General features: G+C 34.7%; 1 protein-coding gene and 1 pseudogene across 4 annotated transcripts in view; one reads left to right on the top strand and one right to left on the bottom strand.

The window, feature by feature from the left end:
* Positions 1–22,928, bottom strand: part of UVRAG (UV radiation resistance associated) — a 249,482-nt gene that overhangs the window by 167,600 nt on the left and 58,954 nt on the right. For all 4 annotated transcript variants that reach the window (XM_016161480.2, XM_036221513.1, XM_016161481.2 and 1 more), the window contains one exon: positions 18,408–18,493. In XM_016161480.2, the coding sequence (XP_016016966.2) occupies positions 18,408–18,493 (86 nt within the window). The remainder of the gene's footprint in view (positions 1–18,407; positions 18,494–22,928) is intronic.
* On the top strand, positions 16,429–16,547 carry LOC118603400 (annotated as a pseudogene).

Below are 22,928 nucleotides of genomic sequence, written 5' to 3' on the forward strand. Positions count from 1 at the left end.
AATTCATTGGGGGAAACAGGGTAATTAAATAGGCAATTACATCATGATGTAAAGTTTTATAATAGAAGATGGCAAGGTGCTTCCTTTCTCTACTCTACCAATACCCACCCCAAAATGAAAATATGACTGAGCATGCTAAGGACAAGATTTAGATTTAGGTTAAGGTTAAGGTGGAAGGCTCCCTTAGGCCTGAACTACCTGCTTCAACTCAGCCTTTTGCCTAAGAGCTGCTCTGATTGCACTCTTCCTTTGAGCATCTACTCATAAAGCAACACTCTGATTTTCATTCTGCTATTGCTTATTTTGTGCAGAGCCCCCACCAGACAGATAGGGAGGAGGGGGTGACTGACAAAGCAGCACAAGGCCTTACTAATAGCAGGTTCTCAAAAAAAGATTTGTTGCTAAATGAATAGGACAAACATGGACTCATGGACATGGACTGTAGACTAGTGGTTACCAGTGGGTAAGGGGTCAGGTAGGAGCGGGGAGGCAGACGGGATAAAAGAGGTCAAATATAGGGGGTAGGCAGAGGGTGAAGTGGGTAAAGGAGATCAAATATATGGTAGCTGAAGGAAACTGGACTTTGGGTGGTAAACGCACAATAGAATATATAGATATCAAATTATAATGTACACATGAAAATTATGTAATTGTATTAACCAGTGTTACCCCAATAAACTTAATAAAAAAATAAAAGAAAATGTAAAAAAAAAAGAGACTTGTTGCTAGTGACGTTGTATTTCAAATGATCGACCAGCATTCTTTTCTTAGATTACTAGATTACTAAACCCTGTACCTAATTCACTTTACAATTCTCAACTGCAAAGTTTATCACAGCACGCTCCATCACTGATTCATATGGACGACATTAGTAAAAGTCTCAATTTTAAGTTTCTATACACATTCTCACAATCATACAATAATTGTTTGATAATAAAAAATGTTAGAAAACCCATAGACCCAATTTAATAACAAGAAAAACATCAGACATCTCAATAAAGAGATATTCTACAAAATACCTGGCCAGTAATCATCAAAACTAGCAAAGTCGTCAACAACGAAAAGAAGTCTGAGAAAATGTAACAGCAAAATGAAACCTCTGGAGACATGACTAAATGCAATATGGGATCCAGGTTGGGAACCTGGAGGAAGACATCTAAATGAAGTATGGACTTCAATTGATAACAATATGTCAATATTGGTTCACTAATTAGAACAAATGGACCACTGTAAGATAATAGAAAACATACAGTTGGTCTCTGCCCCTGGTTCCTGAAAAGAGCTCCTAAAAACCTGGTAATTATGTAAATGATAAAAGCATTAAGAGCATCTTTTGTTCTAATATTTGGTCTTTGACCCTGGTTTCTAATGCAGAGTTCCTAAATCCCTTGGAATTCCCTGGGTGATAGCAGTGTCTTTTGTTTTCATGAGGTGACTCTTGGTACCTCCTGGATGAAAGCTGGTCACCAGAAAGACCAAGCCATGATAAGAAGCTTGAAAATTTTAGCCTTCATTCAGAGTTAATAACTGATCATACTTACATGATGAAGCCTCCATAAAACTCCCCATAATGTAGTGTTTGGAGAGCTTCTAGGTTGCTGAACACATGCCGCTACTGGGAGAATGGCATGCCAGGAGAGAGCATGGAAGCTCCATATGCCTTCCCACATAACTTGCTTTCACATTCATTCCCTCTGAATTTTCATTTGTACCCTTTATCATACCCTCTTATAATCAACTAGTGAACAGTAAGTAAACTGTTTTCCTGAGATCAGTGAGCCATTCTAACCCACAGAGGAGGGTTGTAGAAACCTCTGACTTATAAACCTCTGATTTATAGCCAGTTGGTCTGGAGCAGAGGTGACAACCTGGACTTGAGACTCATGTCTAAAGTGGGAAGCAGTCTCATGGGACTAAGCTTAACCTGTGGGATCTGATACTATCTCCAGGTAGACGGTGTCAGAAATTGAGTTAAATTGTAGAACACCTAGCTGGTGTCACAGAATTTCTGGGTGTGAGTAAAGAGCCAACATGTCTAAGTGTCAGAAACGTTGTGAGTGTGATCATAGTGTGAGAGTAAAGGACAAGCATAAGAGGAAGACTGAGTTTTTCCTACTCGACCATACTAATGAAAGACATTAAGAATAGGGAAAACACTGCAGGGTACATCGGAACCCTCTGCAATACCTTACGATGTTTCTGTAAACATTTTGTAAAATAACAATAGATAGTTTCAAAATTGAAAACAAAATAAAGCTGATTTTTTTCATAACATCAGACTCAGGATGTTTATAATACCGTCATAAAAAAAAAAATAATACCTAAAATATTTAACAGAAATTAGCCAACAAAAGCTGAAAAAAATAGTTTTTATTTAAAAAAGTATATATATATATATTTTTAAAAATCTACCAGATTATTATCTAGCCTAACAAAAACAAAACACCATCCCATGCAAGATCAACAATCCAGTATTTTTACCACTGAGTCCTTTCCCAGGGGATTTATTTGACAAAATTCTCTTTTAATATATCAACTTAATCCTCCTCCATAAATTTTTTAAACTGATGTCACAGTTCAAACTTAAAGATCTTGAAAACTGAACAAAGTTGGCTGCCTCAAATTCTAATGCTGAGAAAAAGTAGGACATCTGGAAAGCTGTTTTGTGCCAAGTACACCGAGGTAAGCACAGGTAGCAGAACCCAATTGAGCCCTTCCTCCTCAGAAGATCCACTACAATTATTTACACCATTGTTTTGGCACTTTAGATTTACACATACATACACCACTTACCCAAACTGTAATTCCATGAAAGTAATAACTACATTTCTTCTTTTTTGTACCCAAAGTACCTCATGTAAAACTCTGTAGAATGATGGCTTGCCAGCAGAATAAAATGGAAATAACCAGTTTAATCACAGACGTTTTAAATGAGGTGAAATCACATAACATGCAACTATTTTAAATTGTATAATTCCGTGGCATTTAGTGCATTCACAATGTTGTGCAACTACCACACAATCATTGACTCTCCATTAGAGATAACGGAGTTCAACTTTCTCCCTCCCTGCCTCTTCCTTCGACAGCTAATAAATATCAATTCCCTTCCTTCTTTACTATATACACAGCAGGTCCTTGAATAACATCATTTTGTTCAACGTCATTTCATTATAAAGTTGATGCGATAACTCTTGTTTACATCAATTAGCCTATGGTTAAATTGGTTTCATTATACATCAATCATTGTTTCTCTTTAAGTCAAAGAAACTATTGATGACATCGAGGACTTACTATACTGTTTTTCTCCTTATCTCATTCTGTAATTAAATTAGTGGTGATGACAGCAGGCAGATACACACTCCGGGGAAAGAGAGCTCACGTGTCCTCTAAAGGAACACTTCCACTGAACACTTCTAATTGCTTAAAAGTACCTCCTAACATTGAGTCAACATGTGACTTCCTTTGGCTTCCACTGGATTCATATGATGCTACTTCCAGTATTCACAAGCTACGAATGTTAGGCCAGTTATTGTAAGCCTCGGTTTCCTCATCTGTAAAAATGAGGTAATATCTACTGTTACAGGGCTGTTGTGAGAAATAAATAAGACCGCGTATGACTCGAGTGGGGCTCATGTGTTTTCTCCTACACCCTGCATAATACTGTCTTCCTTCAACCACTGCCGCTTCCTAGACCCCTGCTCTCCAGTTCCCTTTATCGTACATACTGATTATGCCACTCTCTCTTCCTGCTGCTGTGATCCATAGCACCTGACTCACCACCACTACTCCTGCCATTGTTCTTGATGACATCCACGTAAAAGATCCATCTACTACTCAACTTCTCAGTTCTTGACCTGTACCTAGTTCAGTCACTTATTCTCTTACTTTAAATCATAATTAATAACTGTAGCAGTTTACAAACTTCAATTTCAAGCATACCAACCTCTGACCACTCTCCATATTTCTGGATCACTTCACTCCAAAAATTTGTCCTCACCATCAGAACTTCCAATTCATTGATCCTACCATTTTTTTTCACTGATGATTACGTTCTTCATGTCCTCACTTCTCTCCTTATCCAGCTTAGATTCTATGCTCCATCACTATATATCATTCCTATGGCCTTCTATTTTTCTCCTTGAGCTCACCTAGCAAAATCCTAATTCTGGTTCAATTCAACTCATCACCTTGCCACCTTGGCACCCAAGTGGCTGGATACAGCTGGAGAAATATACTCAGCATGCTGAATGGTCTCCCTTAAATTTATAGCCAACGTATGGTCCCTGGACAAGAAACATCAGGAGTGTTACAAAAACAAATTCCCAGGCCTCGCTCCAGACCTAATGAATATATCAAGCCCTCCAGCTTACTGCTATGCAGGCTAATATTTGAGAATTACTGGGCCTAAGTAATTCACTCTCTCATTCTCCAAGATTTTAAACTTTCTCTTTTTTCTTCAAACTTTATACATTCCTTCTACCTTCCTGACATCAGGCTGATGACTCTACTGAAAAACGGAAACAATCAGAGAACAACTTATTCTTTCTTCCATCATGAAATTGACCAAGTGAATCTGTATCTGTACCCATATACTCTACCTTCCCCAGATATACAACCCTTCTTCCTAAGTCCAAACCATTCACCTGTACAATGAATCCCACTGTCTTTCACTTAACTAAGGTTTTTGTGCCTGCTATTATCCCTTCTTTTTCTCAGGCATCTACAAATTTTCCTTCAACACAAAAATATGCTAAATACCCTCCATCTCAAAACAAAAAACAGTTCTCTTAACCCTTCATTTCCCTCCAACTTTAGTACCATTTCCCTACTCCTCTGTACAGAAAAACTTCACAAGAGTAGTGTATATTTCTTTTGTCTTCATTTCCTCACTCCCAATCTCTCCTTAACCTACTTCTACAACACCACCAAAATTGCTCTTATAGATGTCACTAGTGATTCTAAATTGCTAAATTCAGCATTCAATTCTCAGTCCTCACCTTATTCATTCAACCAATCAACAAGGATTTGATTCAGTTGATCATTCCCTTGAACATACTTAATTTACTCTGGCTCTGGAACATCACATTGTCCTAGATATTCCCCCACCTCATTAGCTGCCCCTTCTCGGCTATATCTTCCTCCTCTTAAATGTCAGAGAACCTTGAACAAAACTTGGAAGGTAGAAGGGATGGAAGCCATTCTTCCAGTAGCAGTGTCGAGCTCTCGCTGGTGTGAGATTTTGCAGTAGCCAGTTTCTTCATTCACGCGTCTGCTGGATGTGGGATGGCTATCTCACCAGCAGCAGTTTTGTGATCAGTGGATCACAGTTCTGGCGGGCTGACCTTGAAGCCTAGTGGTAGTGTGTCCCTGAAGCCTAGCAATGGTCTTCAAACTTCTACTCCTCCAGCCCTCTAATGATTCTGTAAATACCCAATTCTCTGTATTAAATCTCTTTCTGATAAAAATATCTAGAGTGGTTTAATGTTTTCTACAGTGAAACTTGACTGATATAATTCCCAAATTCACATCTCTGGCACCAGTTGTCTCCTGAGATCAAAATTCCATATCCAACTGCTTTCTCAGCACCTTCACCTACATAACTAATACATATCTCAAGTTCAACATGTCCCAATTATATCCTTGATTCCCTATTACCTGCTCCTCCTTCCTCCCAGGAACCTCACACCATTTATTTTCATAAACACTACCACAATTTACCTAGTTGCTCAGATTTAATACTTAGGAGTTATCCTTAGGTCTAATTTCTCTCACACACCAACATTTAATCCATTAGCAAGTCTAGTTAGCTCTATCTTCAAAATATATTGGGAATCTAACTGCTTCTCTTCATTTACCTCAACTGCTACCAGACCAGCCTAAGTCACTTTCATCTCTACCTCAATACTATAATAATCTATTAATTCTTCTCTCTGTTGCCTCTCTCCCGCCACCCCCACCAGTCTAGTCTCCATGCCAGAGTTATTTTCTTTAAATACAAATCAGATCACATCGCTCCCTTGCCCAAAACCCTCTCTAACATCTTCCCATCATACTGAGAAAAAATCTAAAACTCCACGCAATCTGGCCTCTGCCAACTTTGCTCACTATTCTCAAACTAGACTAACTTCTTTATTGTTCTTGCAACAAACCAAGCTCACTCCCACCTCAGGGCTTTTATACTGGCTATTTGCACTCTGGGATGTTCTGCCTACAGATAGTCACACAATGTGCTGTCTTATCTTTCTCAAGTGTTTGCTCAAATATTTTCTTCTCAGTGAGGTCTACCCTGATCTCCCTATCTAAAACAACTCATCTCACCATCCTCAGTACTTTCTATCCCCCTCAGTATTATCATTATTCTATCCACAGGAACGCTATACTTATATACTTTTCCTCTTCCAAATTACATCTCTTCAAAAAGAGCCAGATTCTACGAATGTGGGTGGTAGCACAGGAGAAATGAAAGGAAATGAAGTCAAAAAGTCTGGCTGGCTGGCTAGCTGGCTTTGTCAACCTTAGTCAAGTCAAGTCCCCTTTCTGGATCTGTTTCCTCATTAGCAAAATAAGGATAACAAAGAATAGAATCAATCTCACAGATCTGCTTTGAAGATTAAATGAGATAAAGCATGTAAAAGATTTATCTGACAGGCAGTACATTTTACTATTACCCAGTAACTGTTTGCCAAATAATTAAATAACTGTTTAAAGACAACAACTATATTCCCAAAGTCCTCTCTTCTCTAAGCTAAACATCCTCTATTCCCAAATAATTTTTATATAACTGTTTTAAAACCCGTTATCGTCCTGGCCATCTCCCCTAGCTCCTTCTCACCAAAGTAAACTGGGACTCAAATTAAACAGTATACTCCAAATATGATCTAATGAACACAAAGTCCAGGAATACTATTACTTCCCTTGACCTAGATACTATATTTGAATTAATAAAACATAAGATAATCTTAGCTCCTTTTTGGAAGCTGTGGAGTCAATTTCTAGGCTTATACTGAATTTTTCATAAATTTAAATCCCTAGGTGTTCTCCCCATCAGCTGTTTAAAAGTCAGTTCTACTCCAAAATCCGTATCTGACTCTATCAGTAGAATCAATGAATCTCTGAGACAGAAAAATCAGTGCTACTGTAGAAAAGTCATTGTACCTTTATGGTGTTAGTATGCATCTTGCGGTCAGAATTTACAGATGGGAGCTTGAAAAGACAGAGAGATGTCAACTAAGGAAAAATCATGTGTCCATTACTTCACATACTATATTAGGGAATAGAAACAAAAGAAATCTGCAGTAAAATAGTTACAGAGAGACTCCTCAGTGGCAAATCTATAGACCTTAGTTAACACCCCCAAACAGAGGTAGGGGTGTGTTAACCATACTTTCGATGGCTCTAGGTGAAGGCCTATTATGAAAGTCTCTGCTGTGCAAGGGCCACAAAACTCTTTGAGAAATGCCTGACCCGCTTTATACTCAGGTGCACCACCAAAGATATTTCATTGGAATTAAAATGGGTGCTGTTAGGTAGGCTCAAGGGGAGAAAGGACTGTCACAGCGAATTCTTCCACATGAGATAGAGAAATATATGGGAAAGGCCTTTGCCATCTGACAGATTTGGACTTTGAATAACATACTATCTCGACTTTTCCAAGCTGCAGTTTGCTTACCAGTAAGACAAAATTCAAATAGAAGACTATTTGTGACTATTATAAAAAATTACATGCTAGGTTTTTAGCATTTAAATGCCTTTCATATTTTTACATACTCAAATATTATTTTCCTTTACTACTACCTGTACAGGCATAGGAAAGGATAAGATTCTGACTTATTCCTATGACGTCAAGAAAATATTTAAAAATTATTTTTAACTTCTCAACAAAGTGAGACTCCTTGCTTGCTATATCTGTTCATCTGTCCAGCTAGAATCTAAGTCCCCAAAATAAGAATCTGGCTTCTCATGTTAATAGAGTACTTCCAGTCATAAAGAATCAACTGTAGTAATGAGGTTATTACAATGTCCACTCTCCTAACATACAAACACACCAAGTTTCAAATTCTCTTCAAAGGTAAAACATCCCACACTTTTAATAAAGTTTACTTCAAAGGCCAGGTGATATCTTGATAAGCATAATACATTAATTCTCCTAAAATCTCTGATAAGTTCTCTTAATAAAACAGCATGTGAAAATCAGCTTATGGGTGGAGAAGGTATTTAATGGCAAGTGGTTATTTTTATTGGCAGAGACGTCAGGGCAAAATCACTAAACCTTGGAAAGCTGCCTTGGAACATGCCTGGCACCAGTGGGAACGTAGAAGTTACAAGGCGGCTATGAGGAGCATGATGGTAAAGCCTTGATTTGCAGTGACATCTTCAACAAAGCAGTCTTAGCAAAGTAACCCTGTGAACTCAAGCCAGAACTTAAAGACAGGGGTTAGAGAAAGAGAATATCTCTTAGACAGAAGACTACTCATACACTTAACTGCACTCAAAAGATGCTCTTCACTTCTTTACGCTGATTTTATACACTTCTTGCACCATTCCAACATTTGAAAATGAACTACTGCTCCAAGTTAGGAGTTCTGAACACTGTTTTGGGGGAGGGCTCATTTAATTTACCCATTATCCCTTACTCCCCATTAACATTCAGTACATTCGAGAAACAGACTTAGCAGCATGAATAGCTTACGAAAGGTCCTAGTTAAAGACTATGAGATCTATCAGTAATTCATCACTACCAGTTAACTTAATAAGTTGGAGTTAATTTACCATAAAATGCCTTTACATGACTTTTATTAGCAAGTGCTCTGTCTAAAATTACTCAGATATTTTATATTAAAAATATAGTAGAATCATGGGAGAACATATTCAAGGTTAATATTATCTTTAGAAAGGTTATTAAAGATCCATCATTTAAAAAATTCTCCAGAAACCTACCTATTACTCAGTTATTATCCAATCAGATTGCATTTTACCTATTCCTTTACTAATTTAATCATTCATTCATTTAACAAATATTTACAGAATATGTACTCTGAGCCAGATCGGTGCTATATGCTGGGGACAAAATTGTAAACTAGAGATACAAATTCCCTAAATTTTTATAGTTTATGTTCTCCATTCTCATTCTGTGAAACATTTTAAAAGCAAAAAGTGTCTCAAATACTTTGTTTTAGCTTACACAAAGTACTACAACTTCATTATCAGAAAGTATCTTGTCCAAGAAGATTTTATAATATAACAATAATTCTATAACTAAAATACTAGAGTGGTTTTGAGACTTCATTAGAAAATATGCTGTCAATTACTGAAATGATTAAGAGAATTATAAAATAAAACTGTATGTACTGTTTCAGCAATAAATTTTAAAATCTAGAGAAAACAGTTTCCTTGCAAAAAATAAATTGCCAAGAGTAAATTACATTCTATAGGAAAATACAGACAAAGCAATTAGCACTAAAGATATTTATCATTATTAAGACACTGACAGAAATGAGTTAATAGCTAAATTCTAGCAAACCTTTAAAAAACTGACAATTTCTAAAATTATTTAATGTGTTTCCACTGCTGCTGCTGATGCTGATGCTGATGCTAATAGCTAACATATATATTGCTAACTATATTCAGGCACTGTACTAAGCACTTCATATTAATTCATTTAATCCTTCAAACAACCCAATGAGATAGATACTATTATTATCAATTTACTGATTAGGGTCATAGAAAAAGACAAAAAACTTCACAATTCAATTTTAAGACCTTAGGAAAAAATGGTTACCTGCCCTCCCCCACTCTCTGCAAAAAAAAGCAACTACTACAAATACTATACATCGGTCTCACTTATAGTGATGAGCAAAAGGATAACCTTAGCTAACCAGTAATGCAATATCAGAAAACCTAAATACCTTATTGCAACTATAAATTAAAGGAGGAAAAATTCAGCATCTATTACTAATAAAAACATTAATTAGGAAAACTAAACATTTTCCAAAATTAACAGAAAATATTTTGAACAGAAAAGCACTGAATGTTTTCGATTAAAATAACTGGACTAGAATGTTCGGTTTTTAAAAGTAATGCCCATTACTTTCAACATTATTTTTAAAGTTCTATAAGGTTTATTAAATGCAATAAAAGTAGAAAATCAGTACAAACACTGTAGAAGAACAGATAAACTTATTCTTTTTGTTTAACAGCAATGATGTATGCCAAGAAAGTCAAAGAGTTTTCCTTAAAAGATAATAACAAGATATAAGATTTTCTTAAAATTATAGCTTTTTTCTATAATAGTAATAAAGACAGAAATGGAAATGAAAAATATATTTTATACAAAATAGTGTAAAAAATATAGCCTACTCAAGAACAAATTTAATGAAACTATAAAAATCTTATTGAAGGAATAAAATGAAATTTAAACAAATATAAGGCATACCGTGTGTTACATGGAAATAAAAATGACAGCCATCCAATATATAAGAAGCCAATGAATATAAAAATTTCTCATTAGAATTCAAAAATGTGTTTTGAAAATAGGATAAAATAACCTGAAGGTTCATATTGAAGAATAAAGTTCTGAGAATAGCCAAAAATGGTATGAAAAAGACTAGTAAAGGAGGGCAACTTGTCTTACTTGATATTAGAACATATCAAAAAACCACTGTAATTAAATCAATCTGAAATTGGCAAAGGAATAGACAAAAAGATCAAAGAAAAAAAAATCCAGAAATGGATCCTAGTATAATGTGAGCTTTTATATATGACAAAGGCAGTATTTAATTCAGTGGGAAAAGGAAGCAGTACAATTAGATGTTCATCTGTGAGGAAAATTAATCTCTATCGCACCGTATATAAATATCTACATAATATATTTAAGAATAATCCTGAATTGTATTAAAGATTTAATTTCAAAGGCAAAATAATACTACTCTAAAAGAAAACTCAGAAATATATGTAGAATGAAGGTGTAAGAGAGACTTCTTAAGCCAAGACCAAGTGTCCAGAAGATATAAAATAAAAAATAAAATTTATGACATAATATAAACTTTTTGTATTAGGTATACTAAGTCAAGGTATAATTGATAGTCTTGGAAAAAATACCAAGGACCCTTAAAAACTTATGGAAAAATATTTAAGCAACTCAATAAAAAAGTTGATAAAGTATATAAATATCAAATTCACAGATTATACTATATGGCTAACAAACTCAAGCCAAGATGTTCACTTTCACTTGCAGCTCAGACTAAGCACCTATACTGAGGCTAATGAAAATTAAAGTAACAATGAAAATTAAAGCAAAATCTGATTATCATCAGATTAATAAAAATCTGATACTCATTGCCAGCAGGGATTCAGGGTAAGGAGTAATGGCCACACATTTTCTGTACTCTTTAGGAAAACTATCTTAGCTCTTAGAATTAAAATATATATACCCTTTGACACAGAAATCCCACTCCTGAGAATTTAATTCACAGAAATAAAAACATCATAAACATATACAGATATTTACTTCTGTACTGTGCATAGTGGCAAAATGAACAAACAAAAACTAGAGCCAGAGTAAATATTAAATGCCAATCAACAGGATAATGGTTGAAAAATATGGTAGACCCTCACCATGAACTATTGTGAAACACAGAGTGAATTGAAGAGATTAGTATATGGAATGCTGAATAAGAAAAACAAGGTGAAGAGTCATTTATATAATATCCACTCCAATTCTGTAAAACAGCAATTTAAACTCTTAACATACATACATAATGTATAAATGCACATAGTGATATCTATGGCATATACAGAGAGACCATGGGAAAAAAACACAGACAGATACACATGGGTGAATAGGTGACCTGGAATCATGTGGACAGGTGTTCTGTATTTGGGTGGTAGCTTAATCAATTCTGACTACTATAATAAAATACCACAGACTGGGTGGGTTATAAACAGAAATTTATTCCTCACAGTTCTGGAGGATGGAAGTCCAAGATCAAGGTACCAGCATGGTCGATGTCGACGAGAACCTGCTTCACAGTTGTTTTTTTCACTATAACTTTACCTGATGGAAGGAGCAGTGATTTCCCGGGGCCTCTTTTATAAGGGCACTAATTCCATTCATGTGGGCTCTGCCCTCATGACCTGATTATTTCCCAAAGGCCCTGAGCTTGAAATACCATCACATTGGGGATTAGGTTTCAGTGTATGGATTGGTGGGGAAGGGGGAGGGTGACAAGCATTCAGGCTTTGGGGCAGTACAGTAGTAGAGAAGGGTTTAAGGAAGAAGACAAGCCAAAAAGTAAAAATGGGGGGCGAGGGGGAACACACCTAAAATTACTCCAGTATTTTGTTTAAATTCTATTTTTTTAAATATATGTATGTGTATCTTTATGTGTATGCATACATATGTGTGTATATACAGAGAAATAAAATGTGCTATTACACATAAATACTAGTTTTGTTTAATCAAAACTTACATTAAATACCAAAACTTTTCATTCTAAATTTGAATTGAAAATCTTTCTAAAACTTATCACACATGACTGCTTTCTTACATAAGCTCTGACAATCACAACTGTATATTTTACTGATAATTTGATATCAAGATGGTATAATGAAAGAAAAGGACATGCACTGCCTGGCCTTCCTTTATTTAAACCTGCTCAAACACTTATTTATCATCGTGCTAAGCAAGTCCTTTAACTTTCTAAGCCTCGATTTCCTCATCTATGAAATGGAAATAACATTAGTAAAAACAATACAGTGCACTCAATAATTATTATTAACTTCAGTTATGAACTGCAACGTGGAGATGTGCTTGGGGAAAGGACTGAACCTTCATACAAAGAGGTAAGCTCTGCTTTCTTACTCAGTCTCTCTTTACAGTTGGAATACCCCGCCCCCCACACCGCCCTTCTTTTACATGAAGTAGTAAAAGAGGGCTGTTTATGAATCCAAATGTAGCAACTATAAAGACAGGACAGTAGCTGATATTATTTATCACTCAGTTATATTCCAGAATCAAAGAGTAAATCACAAAGCAAACTATCAGCTTTCCCTTTTCCTTGCCATCAGTATATCTACCTTAACAGTAATCCTCTTAATTTCCCCTTCTAATTTTTTAAAAATGAGCACAGAGACACTAGGTTGAGTCTAGTCTCTACTATGTATAAGAAAGTATGGTTTTTTTTTTTGTACATAAATTTTTCTTTCAGCTGGGTTTTTAGCTATATTCTGTATACATGCAATTATCACTTAGGAAGATATCATGAGGTGGGGAAAGAAAAACTCTCCCTGCAACCCAAAAGTTGATTATCACATCCAAAATGCAAAGTTTATAGACAGTTATGCCTCATACATCTTACCCCATCTGTTTTCTAAATATCACCCTAAAAATAATTTACTTGATGTAAGCATTTCCCTTTTAAAACTGAAGTTTATATAAGAAAATATTTTCTATAAAAGTAGGTTGGCTAAGAGAACAGGATTTGCCACCAGACAGCCAGATAAAGATATTCCAGAAAAAAAATCTATGTAAGGAATCAAATTAAAAGTCACAAAATCCTGAAATTTCACCAGATGTTATGTAGAAAAAAAAAAAAAGAATCTGAAGGTTCACGTATCTGATTACATTTTCAACACTTTAGATAATGGCCTGGAAATATTTTATAACTCTCATTTTGCCAGATGCTAAGCAATAATAGGAACAACAAAACCCTAGTCCTCTGTAACCTGAACAATAGTTCAATTTGCAGATAATAAACGCTTAATATATGTGACAACATACATTGTGATAAGGCTAATACAAAGATCTGTAAAACAAGGATTCTTGCCTAAAGGAGCTAGCTCTCAGTTTGGGGTGCAGAGAAGAAAAAGAATCAGACAATGAAGAACTAATTATAACACAGTAAGTTCTCTATAATTGCTAGCCATTAATTGCACAAGCAGTGAGTGGCTGGAGGACTTGAAATAAGGACACTAGTCCCTATGGAGTATTTGGAACAATGTGTTTTAAATACATTTGCTCAAAGATTTCTAATCCCAATGAGTGGCAAAGCGATGTACCTTTTTAAAGGTCACTCTGGCAGCAATGTGGAAGATGAATTATACTAGAGCAGTGTAAAAAATTATAAAGCAGTAATATGTACTGGTAAAGAACGAGGGCTCTGGAGCTAGACTGGGTTTGAATACAGGCCAACACTAACTAGTTGTGTGACCTTGAATAAGCTACTTAACTGTTTTGTGCCTCAAGTTCCCCATCTGTAAATAAGAATAAGAATAGTTCTTACTAGAGAGGATTGTTTTGAGAATGAAGAGAATTAATGTAAAACATTTAGAATACATCTGGGCACAAAGTACATACTCACCAATTAGCAGCATTAATGGCATAAAGGAAAATCTAGTAGTAGAGAGATTAGTTAGGAGGTCAGGAAATAGCCCAGGAAAATACAAGGTGAGAACAAAGAGGGGTATGTTCTCTTGGGTGCCTGAGATAATGATAATACTACTAAACAAACCACGGAAAAGAAAATGAAGAGGAGAATTAAGCCAGTGAGTGTAGCTCTGCTGGGTTGAGGTTCCTACAGAACATGAACGTGAAACTATAAATGTCTAATGGTCATTGGAAAACATGGATCAGAAATCTAAGAGTCAGGAACCTGAGATATAGATTTGAGAGTTGCTAAAACGTGGATGTGTTGGTTGACATTGTGGTAATGGAAGAGCATACTTAAGGAGAAAGAGTATTGCAAAAGAATCCTAGGATCCACAAGAATTAGGGCCCTTGGATCACAGCAGGATCCACAAGAACTCCAATAAAACCTAGAACTACCAATAAGATAGAAAGAGAGGAGAAAATGTAACCATATGAAATAATCCCTTCCTTCAAGAAGTTTTCAATGTCACTAGAATGGCAAGAAAGAAAAATTGTGTTGAAAATTGGAAAAGCTAGTGGTAACATAAAAAACACACATAAAGGAGAAAGCTAATTCCAAGATGAGAGAAGTAAAAGGGAAAATGAAAACTATTATATACTGAATGTCTAGTACAGTAACTGTCCTACAACCTTTCAAGTATTTTACCTTATTTCTCATAATATTCCTGAGACAAATATTATCCCCATTTTACAAAAGTAGCGAGGCAACCAAAGTTAAGTAACTTGACCAACATTTTGCGTCCAGTAATGGGCATATGGCAGTTTTAGGACTGGAATCTAGGTGGAAGACCCATGATATCCCCACCATACTTCCACTCATTAAACTGGCTAATGTAGGACATGTCAAAGGGGGAAAAATAATAATAATAGTAAATAATAATAATAATAATAATAATAATTATTATTATTATACTAGAAGAAAACCAGAATTATTTTTACTTATCTCACTACAACAGGGCAACCTTTTTGAGAAAGTATGAAAGGAAAAAAATAAGTGTTTAAACATCAAAAATTATCCTTCAATCTCAGAGAACAGGTTGGATTACAGGCACCTCCTTGCCTCCAGTCTCATCTCTCAAGTCCATTTCCTGCTGTCCCCACGGTTAGAATTCTATATCACACACCTGACCATGTCATTCCTCCCCTCCTTATTATCTTTCAATAACTCCCTAATCACTCAATAACTCCCTAATCACCAGCAGGATAAAAAAAAAAAAAAAAAAAAAAATCAACAGAACCAAAAAGAGAAAGCTATCCAATAAGACTAGAAATTCCTAACCTAGAAGGAATAATAGAGAGGAAAAAGTTAACTCATAAAAATAAATGCTCACTTGTAATTTATAACCCTACTTTTCTCACTTCAAAACTAAAATAAATGCCAGTTAAAGAGTAACACTGACACCTTGTGGTGAACATCCTATATTAAAGTACCAAAGGAACAATGAGTAAAGTGGCTCCTAATTAAATGTCTGCTTCCATGAAAACTAACCCTTAATCCAGGGATTTCCAAGGATTAAAGAAGCAAAAATTGAATTACCATCACACACACCAAACCTAAATTTGGAAAGAGCTTCTATTACTTTGGCAACTGAAGTTAGCCTAAAGTCTTAACGATTGGTGAAAAAAATCTGAATAAAACCTCAGGTCATTGTTTTCCTACTAAACTGAACAACACATCTATCTGACGGTATTTTAACACCTTGGGCTCACGTACTCCAAAATCTTTACCTTAATCAAAATTTCCTATTTTCCTATGACATTAAAACATAAAAAGTGGAACAATTATATGCATACTAATGACACAACACACTGAAAGTTATTAACTAGAATATACTCTCAAAAAACAGAATCAGGAGACCTGGGTTCTAATCCTGACTCCAAATGGCACTGAGAATTTTGTGAAGTTAAAAGAGATTTTAAAGAATTCATTCAATCAATCAATCAATCAAGAATTCAGACTCTCTGTTTTCACATAAAATTACAGATCAAGAAGTAACAATTTCATCTATGGCCATGCCACCCTGAACGTGCTCAATCTTGTCTGATCTCGGAAGCTAAGCAGGGTCGGGCCTGGTTAGTACTTGGATGGGAGACCACCTAGGAATACCAGGTGCTTTAGGAGTTAAAAAAAAAAAAGTAACAATTTCAAAAATCAAGAAACCATCAGGAAAATAAAAGGTATATTTTTCAAAATTGATCCACCCAGAACAATGTTGTCTGAGTTAAAGAGGAAAACTATGAGTAAAATTGATGGGCATGAACTTTGTTTCCCAGCAAGCACTTTACATATCTCAACAAAAACTGTAGGAAAGAAGAGCTTTTGATTGAGCAGATAGATGATGGTGACTCTTTATTCATGTCTGAGAAAATTATTGAGAACGTTCTATTTTACTCATTAACTTTGACAAGTATAAGCTGAAGTTCCTAGTTCTAGAGCAACTCTCTGGGTTACAGCAATTTGGTTGATAAAAGACACTCAGTCTGGTTCAGAAAAGCATATCTGTGTTACCAGCTATAAATGATTTACACAGTGGTGATGAGAAGTCCACTGTTAATAAGGCAATTCAAACTGTTGATATATCTAAGGAATCTGAAAGGCACCCTAGGAACAATACCCCCAAGAGACATATCATTACAAGATCAATGTTAAATAATTGAGCAACTACCAAAGTTATCCCAGAGTCATCTCACTGACTCTGTATTCCCTTTTCTTTTAATTCCACGAGTTTCTCTAATAAGATCACACAATTTTATACTTGGAAAATATCTTTAAAATAATTCTGTCTATACCTTCATTTTACTGAGGAAAACAAGTCAAGAAATACTCGTGGCTTACTCATATTTCAAACTATTTCTGTACATTCTTCTTTCAAATACTTAATATTTAATGCAGTCCCAAACTGAACAGGTTCAATATGTGTTATATATTTTGACACCTGCTTTCTCCACCATCCGCTTACTAAATCCTCCTGTTCATTCTGTAAATAGCCCAAGAAGTCAAAGTGAAAATACCTCTCAGATAAGAATCAAAAGTCATCAAATGTGTGTGGTTACTTTAGTTGAAAATCATGGTCTCTTAAGAGTAATTTATACAGTCCATGTGACCAAACTCTCTCTCATCATATCTTAATAAGATTTAAGATTTGCAAAGGAAAGGCTCATTTCATAATGTTTACAAAACAAACAATCATCCAATTGGACAAGAGTCCAATCATCTTTCTGGACTCTTCCTCTAGTAGATAAATAAAGGACATCTAATGGTCTGAAATTCATGATGTGTTACATAAACATTACAAAAATACTGCCAAAATCAAATTTCAATGAACCATCTGTCTAAGGAGAGTGAATATAGGTTGAATGTCACTGTTAACTTTATTTTGAATTGCATTTATTTTGGTAACCTGCCTCCTGGGAAAACGTCCTTGATGATCTACCACCACACTGAAAATTAAAACCAAATTTTGAAATCTTTCAAAATTAAGCCCAGACATTATGAAAATACACAGCTGAGGCAGTTAAGCCTCTAGGCATGAGATTCACGCTAAGCTCCTTTGCCTTGCCAAACATGATTCTTTTAAAAGATGAACAGCAGGTCAAAACTGTAAGCCATATCTGGAGCTACTGGATGGCATTTCTAATAATGCTATAATTGTTAAGACTTTGATAAGTAGAAACTTTGTACCTCTGCTTGATGCTCTTTATAATGCAGAAGACCAGAAACAGTTCATGTCCCGTTTAAGATCACTGGCTACCAATCATTCTCTCTCACTTTCCAGAGAGAGGAAATGGCTTTCCAAAGGCTTTGTGAAAGAGATAAACCTAAATCATTGTAGCTACAAAATTTATGAAGCACTCACTAAAAAATGCCAAGCCTGAATAACAGCTTATAAAGCTTCCATAATTTCCTCACACCGAAATGTCACTAACTCAAAATGAGGAAAATTCTTTAGAAAATGCAGGAAGACTCTGAGAAGCATCTTACCGCAGCAAAGAGAAAACATCATAAGAATTGCGAACACAGTTCTGATCCACCTGAAGAAGAATATTCTTCTGAGCATGTGAATAACCCTGAAAGATATTAATCAACAAGTTAATTAGAATGAAACAAAATAAAATATGTGCAAAAATTAATCATAATGTTTGTCTTTTTAAAATTATGATTTATAAACACTTCAGCAAATTCAACTTGTTAAGTGATTCCAAAAAGCACAACTTCTAAATAAGTAAAGTTTAACCTTTTGGGCAAGTGAACTTAAAGAAACAAACAAACAGTGTTTCTCATTTTGTAGTGAACTCGTTTTGCAGTGAACCAGAGAAGCCCCAGAAATCTTTTTAACATACATGATGAAGAGTATTAACAATATTTCAAATATGTCTAGCATCACTATAATGCTTTCATGAGGAAAAAGACATTTCAAGTTCTAATTAGAAATACCAGAAACAAATATTTCCACTCAGGGCCACGATGATACTGGGAGCAGGAATGGTTTCTAGAGCGAATACAGTATAATTCCATAAAAACAGAACAGGCATCTGTCATTGAAGAAAGGTCAAGAACATAGTAGTTATGAAAAAAGGACTCTAGACTCAGACTGCCTGGATTTAAACCCTTAATATACCAGCTCTGTAATCTTGAGCAAAGCATCTAAGCTCTCAGTTTAATCTTGATTTCTTCATCTATAATATGGAGAAGATAATACTACCTACCTCACAAATTATTGTGAAAATTAAAAATTAATATTCTTAAAGTAAAAGGTCTGTAATAAGTACGATTTAAATGTCTGCTATGTTAATATAAGCATTTTTTAAAGTTACATTGCTACAGACATTAAAACAATATTAACCCATGTTATCCCAAAAATAGGTTATTAGAATATGATGAACAACTCTGTTATTAAATTTAACACTTAGATCAATCAAACTACTTGAAAAAATATGACATGCTAAAATTGAAAATGAAACAATATCTGATTAATCCTATCTTTTTTTTAGTGAATAAGTAATTGAAAAGCTGCCTACAAAAAAAAGTCTATGTCCAGATGGTTTCACTGATGAATCCTATCAAATATTTAAGAAATAACATCAATTTGACACGAACTCCTTCATAAAATTGAGGAGGGAACAATTTTCAACTCATAAGACTAGCATTACTGATACTAAAACTTGACAAAGACATATCTCTCTTACATACACAATTACAGACCAATATCCCATCCCTCATGAACACAGACAGAAAAAATCCTTGGCAAAATATTAGCAAATTGAACCAGCAATCCATTACAAGAATAAAACAAAAACATGTCATTTTTAACTGAACTTCTTTTAAGAATGCAAGGTTGACTTAGCATTTAAAAATCAAGGGGATAAACATGTGAAACAATCATTATAAATCTATCTTGATGGGCACACAATTAAAAAGATGTTACTTGTGACAACAGTAACACAAAGGTGGGGGAACAGAGCTATATATAAAAGTTTTTATATAATATTAAAACTAAGTTGTTATTAATTTGAACTAGATTGTTATGAATTAATTTGTTAATTGTAACCCCCAGAGCAACCACTAAGAAAATAATGAAAAGGTGCATAGTAAAAGAAATGAGAAATGAATCAAAATGTTACATGAGAAAACCTATAACACAAAAGAAGATAGTAACAGAAAAAAATGAGGAACAAAAGAAAACAAATAGAAAAATGGCAGAACTACTTCTGTATCTGTAATTATACTGAATAAATGGATTAAACACTCCAATTAAAAGGCAGAGGTTGGCAGAATGGATTTTTTTTAGGCAATCCACTACATGCTACCTATAAAAGATGAACTTTAGAACCAATAATAGGTTGAAAATGAACAAATGGAAAGCAGTAACCGAAAGAGAGCTGGACTGGCTATACCAATATCAGACAAATAAACTATAAGATAAAAATATGTTACAAGACACAGAGCAGGACATTATATAATGAAAAAAGGGTGAAGAAGATAGAAATGATTATAAACATATATGTACCTAACAACATATAACAAAATATATGAAGCAAAACTAAAGGGGAAATAGTTGGAGACATCAAAATCCTATTTTTAACAGAGGGTGGCACAGCCATACAACAAATGAACAAGGATACAGAAGATGTGAACAATACTATAAGTCGACCAGACTTAAGAGATGTATACAGAATGTTCTACCCAACAAGAGCCTACACACATCTCTTTCAAGTGCAAATGGAACATTCTTCAGGATAAACCATCTGTTCAGCAACAAAATAAGCTTCAATAAATTTTTTAAAACTGAAATCATACAAAGTATCTTCTCTGACCACAATGGAATGAAAACTAAAAATCAATAGCTTTGGAAAATTTGGAAAATTTGCAAACTGCAAAGCAAATAATGCATTATTAAACAATGAGCTAATTAAAGAACAAATCACAAGTATATCAACTATTAAATACTTTGACATGAATAAAACTGAAAACACCACATATCAAAACATATGGGATGCAGTGTAAAAGTAAGTGCTCAGTGAAATTCACAGCTGCGAACATCTACATTAAAAAAAAAAAAGACCTCAAATCAATAATCTAAACTTCCGCCTTAAGACACTAGGAAAATAAGAATAAACTAAACCAAAAGCAAGAAGGAAGGAAATAATAAAAATTGGAGCAGAAATACATGAAATAGAGACTATAAAAACAATAGATAAAATCAACAAAACTAAAAGTTAGTTCTTTGAAAAGACAGACAAAAGTAACTATGCACTGACCAAGAGAACACTCAAATAACTAAAATCAGGAGTAAAAATAGGCATATTATCAGCAACCTTACAGAAATAAAAAATATTATAGAAGAATACTATGAATAATTGAATGCCAACAAATCAGATAATCTACATAAAATGGAAACTCCTAGAAACACAAAAACTCTCCAAAATGACTCAAGAAGAAAGAAAAAATCTGAACAGACCTATGAATTGAGTAGAGGTTAGCTAAGCTTCTCCATGGTATTGTTGCCTCATCATCCATTTTATTTGGCCAAGCAGCCTACAAGGACCTTAAACTAGCATTAGACCTTTCACGCAAGTGCATGCCCTAGATAGAAACCCACAGAGTCTCAAATATACATTCTCGATATGACTGGTGATCAACAGTCTCCCCTGCTTCCCACGGAGACTACTAAAACCCTGCTCTTTTGGTTTGAAATAACTGATCCAGCCCTGGCCTGGGAATCCCAAAGCACTCCACCCACAGACACTAATCAAGGCACATACCCAGGTCCTGCCTCGGTCTGCACTCTGCCTTGACTTCCCCATGTGGCCCCTTGAGACATATCCTGTAATTCCTCCAGGATCTGTGAGTAATAAACTTCTCTATTTCAATTTCTCTTGTGGTCTGCTGTTGAATTATGGCTCACCATCTGGCACTCTATACTTCACTTAACAAATGTTAATTTAACAAAGTCATCACATCAGTAAAAAGGCAAACATAAAACTTTCAGGAAAAAACACCCAGGACCACATGATTTGACTGCTGAATTCTACAAATCATTTAAAAATAAATAAATAACACCAATCTTTCTCGAAGTCTGCCCCAAAATGGAAGAGGAAGAAATATTTAACTTATTCTATGAGGCCAGTATTATACTGATACCAAAGCCAGACAATAACATCACAAGAAAATTATACACCAATATCCCTTATGAATACAGATGCAAAAATCTTCAACAGAAAACTAGCAAAGCTAATCCAGCAGCAGCATATTAAAAGGCTTGTACAACCTGATCCAGCAATTCCAAAAAAATTAACAGCAAAGACTCAAAGAGATATTTTTTACATCATTGTTCATAGCAGTGTTATTCGCAATAGTCAATGGATGGAAGCAAGAGATGAATGGATGAACAAAATGTGTAAATTCACACGATGGAATATTATTTAACCTTAAAAAGGAAAGAAATTCTGACACACACTCTAATATGAGTGACTGTTGAGGATATTATGTTTAGTAAAAGAAGCCAGTGACAAAAGGACAGATGCTGTATGATTCCATTTAAATACGGTACCTAGAGCAGTCAAATTCATAGAAATAGAAAGTAAGAAGTGTCAGGAGCTTGGAGAGCTAGGAAATTATTGCTTTATAGGTAGAGAGTTTCAGTTTTATAAGATGAAAAGAGTTCTAGAGATGGACAGTGGTTATGGTTGCACAACAGTACAAACATATTTAATACCACTAACCTGTACACTTAAAATGTTACGATGGAGTCTAATTAATTAGTATACTTGAAACTAATTAAAATAAATTTAAAAAATAAATAAGTTACAATAGAAAATTTTATATTGTGTGTATTTTACCACAATAAAAAATAATTTTTAAAAAATTATACACCAGGAACAAGTGAGATTTATCCAAGGTATGTAAGTGTGGTTCAATAAACGAAAATCAATCAATGTAATACAACAAACTGGAGGAGTCACACTTCTCAATTTCAAAACTTACTACAAAGCCAACAGTAAT

Source organism: Rousettus aegyptiacus, unplaced genomic scaffold, assembly GCF_014176215.1.
Source record: "Rousettus aegyptiacus isolate mRouAeg1 unplaced genomic scaffold, mRouAeg1.p scaffold_m13_p_5, whole genome shotgun sequence".
NCBI classification, from domain to species: Eukaryota; Metazoa; Chordata; class Mammalia; order Chiroptera; family Pteropodidae; genus Rousettus; species Rousettus aegyptiacus.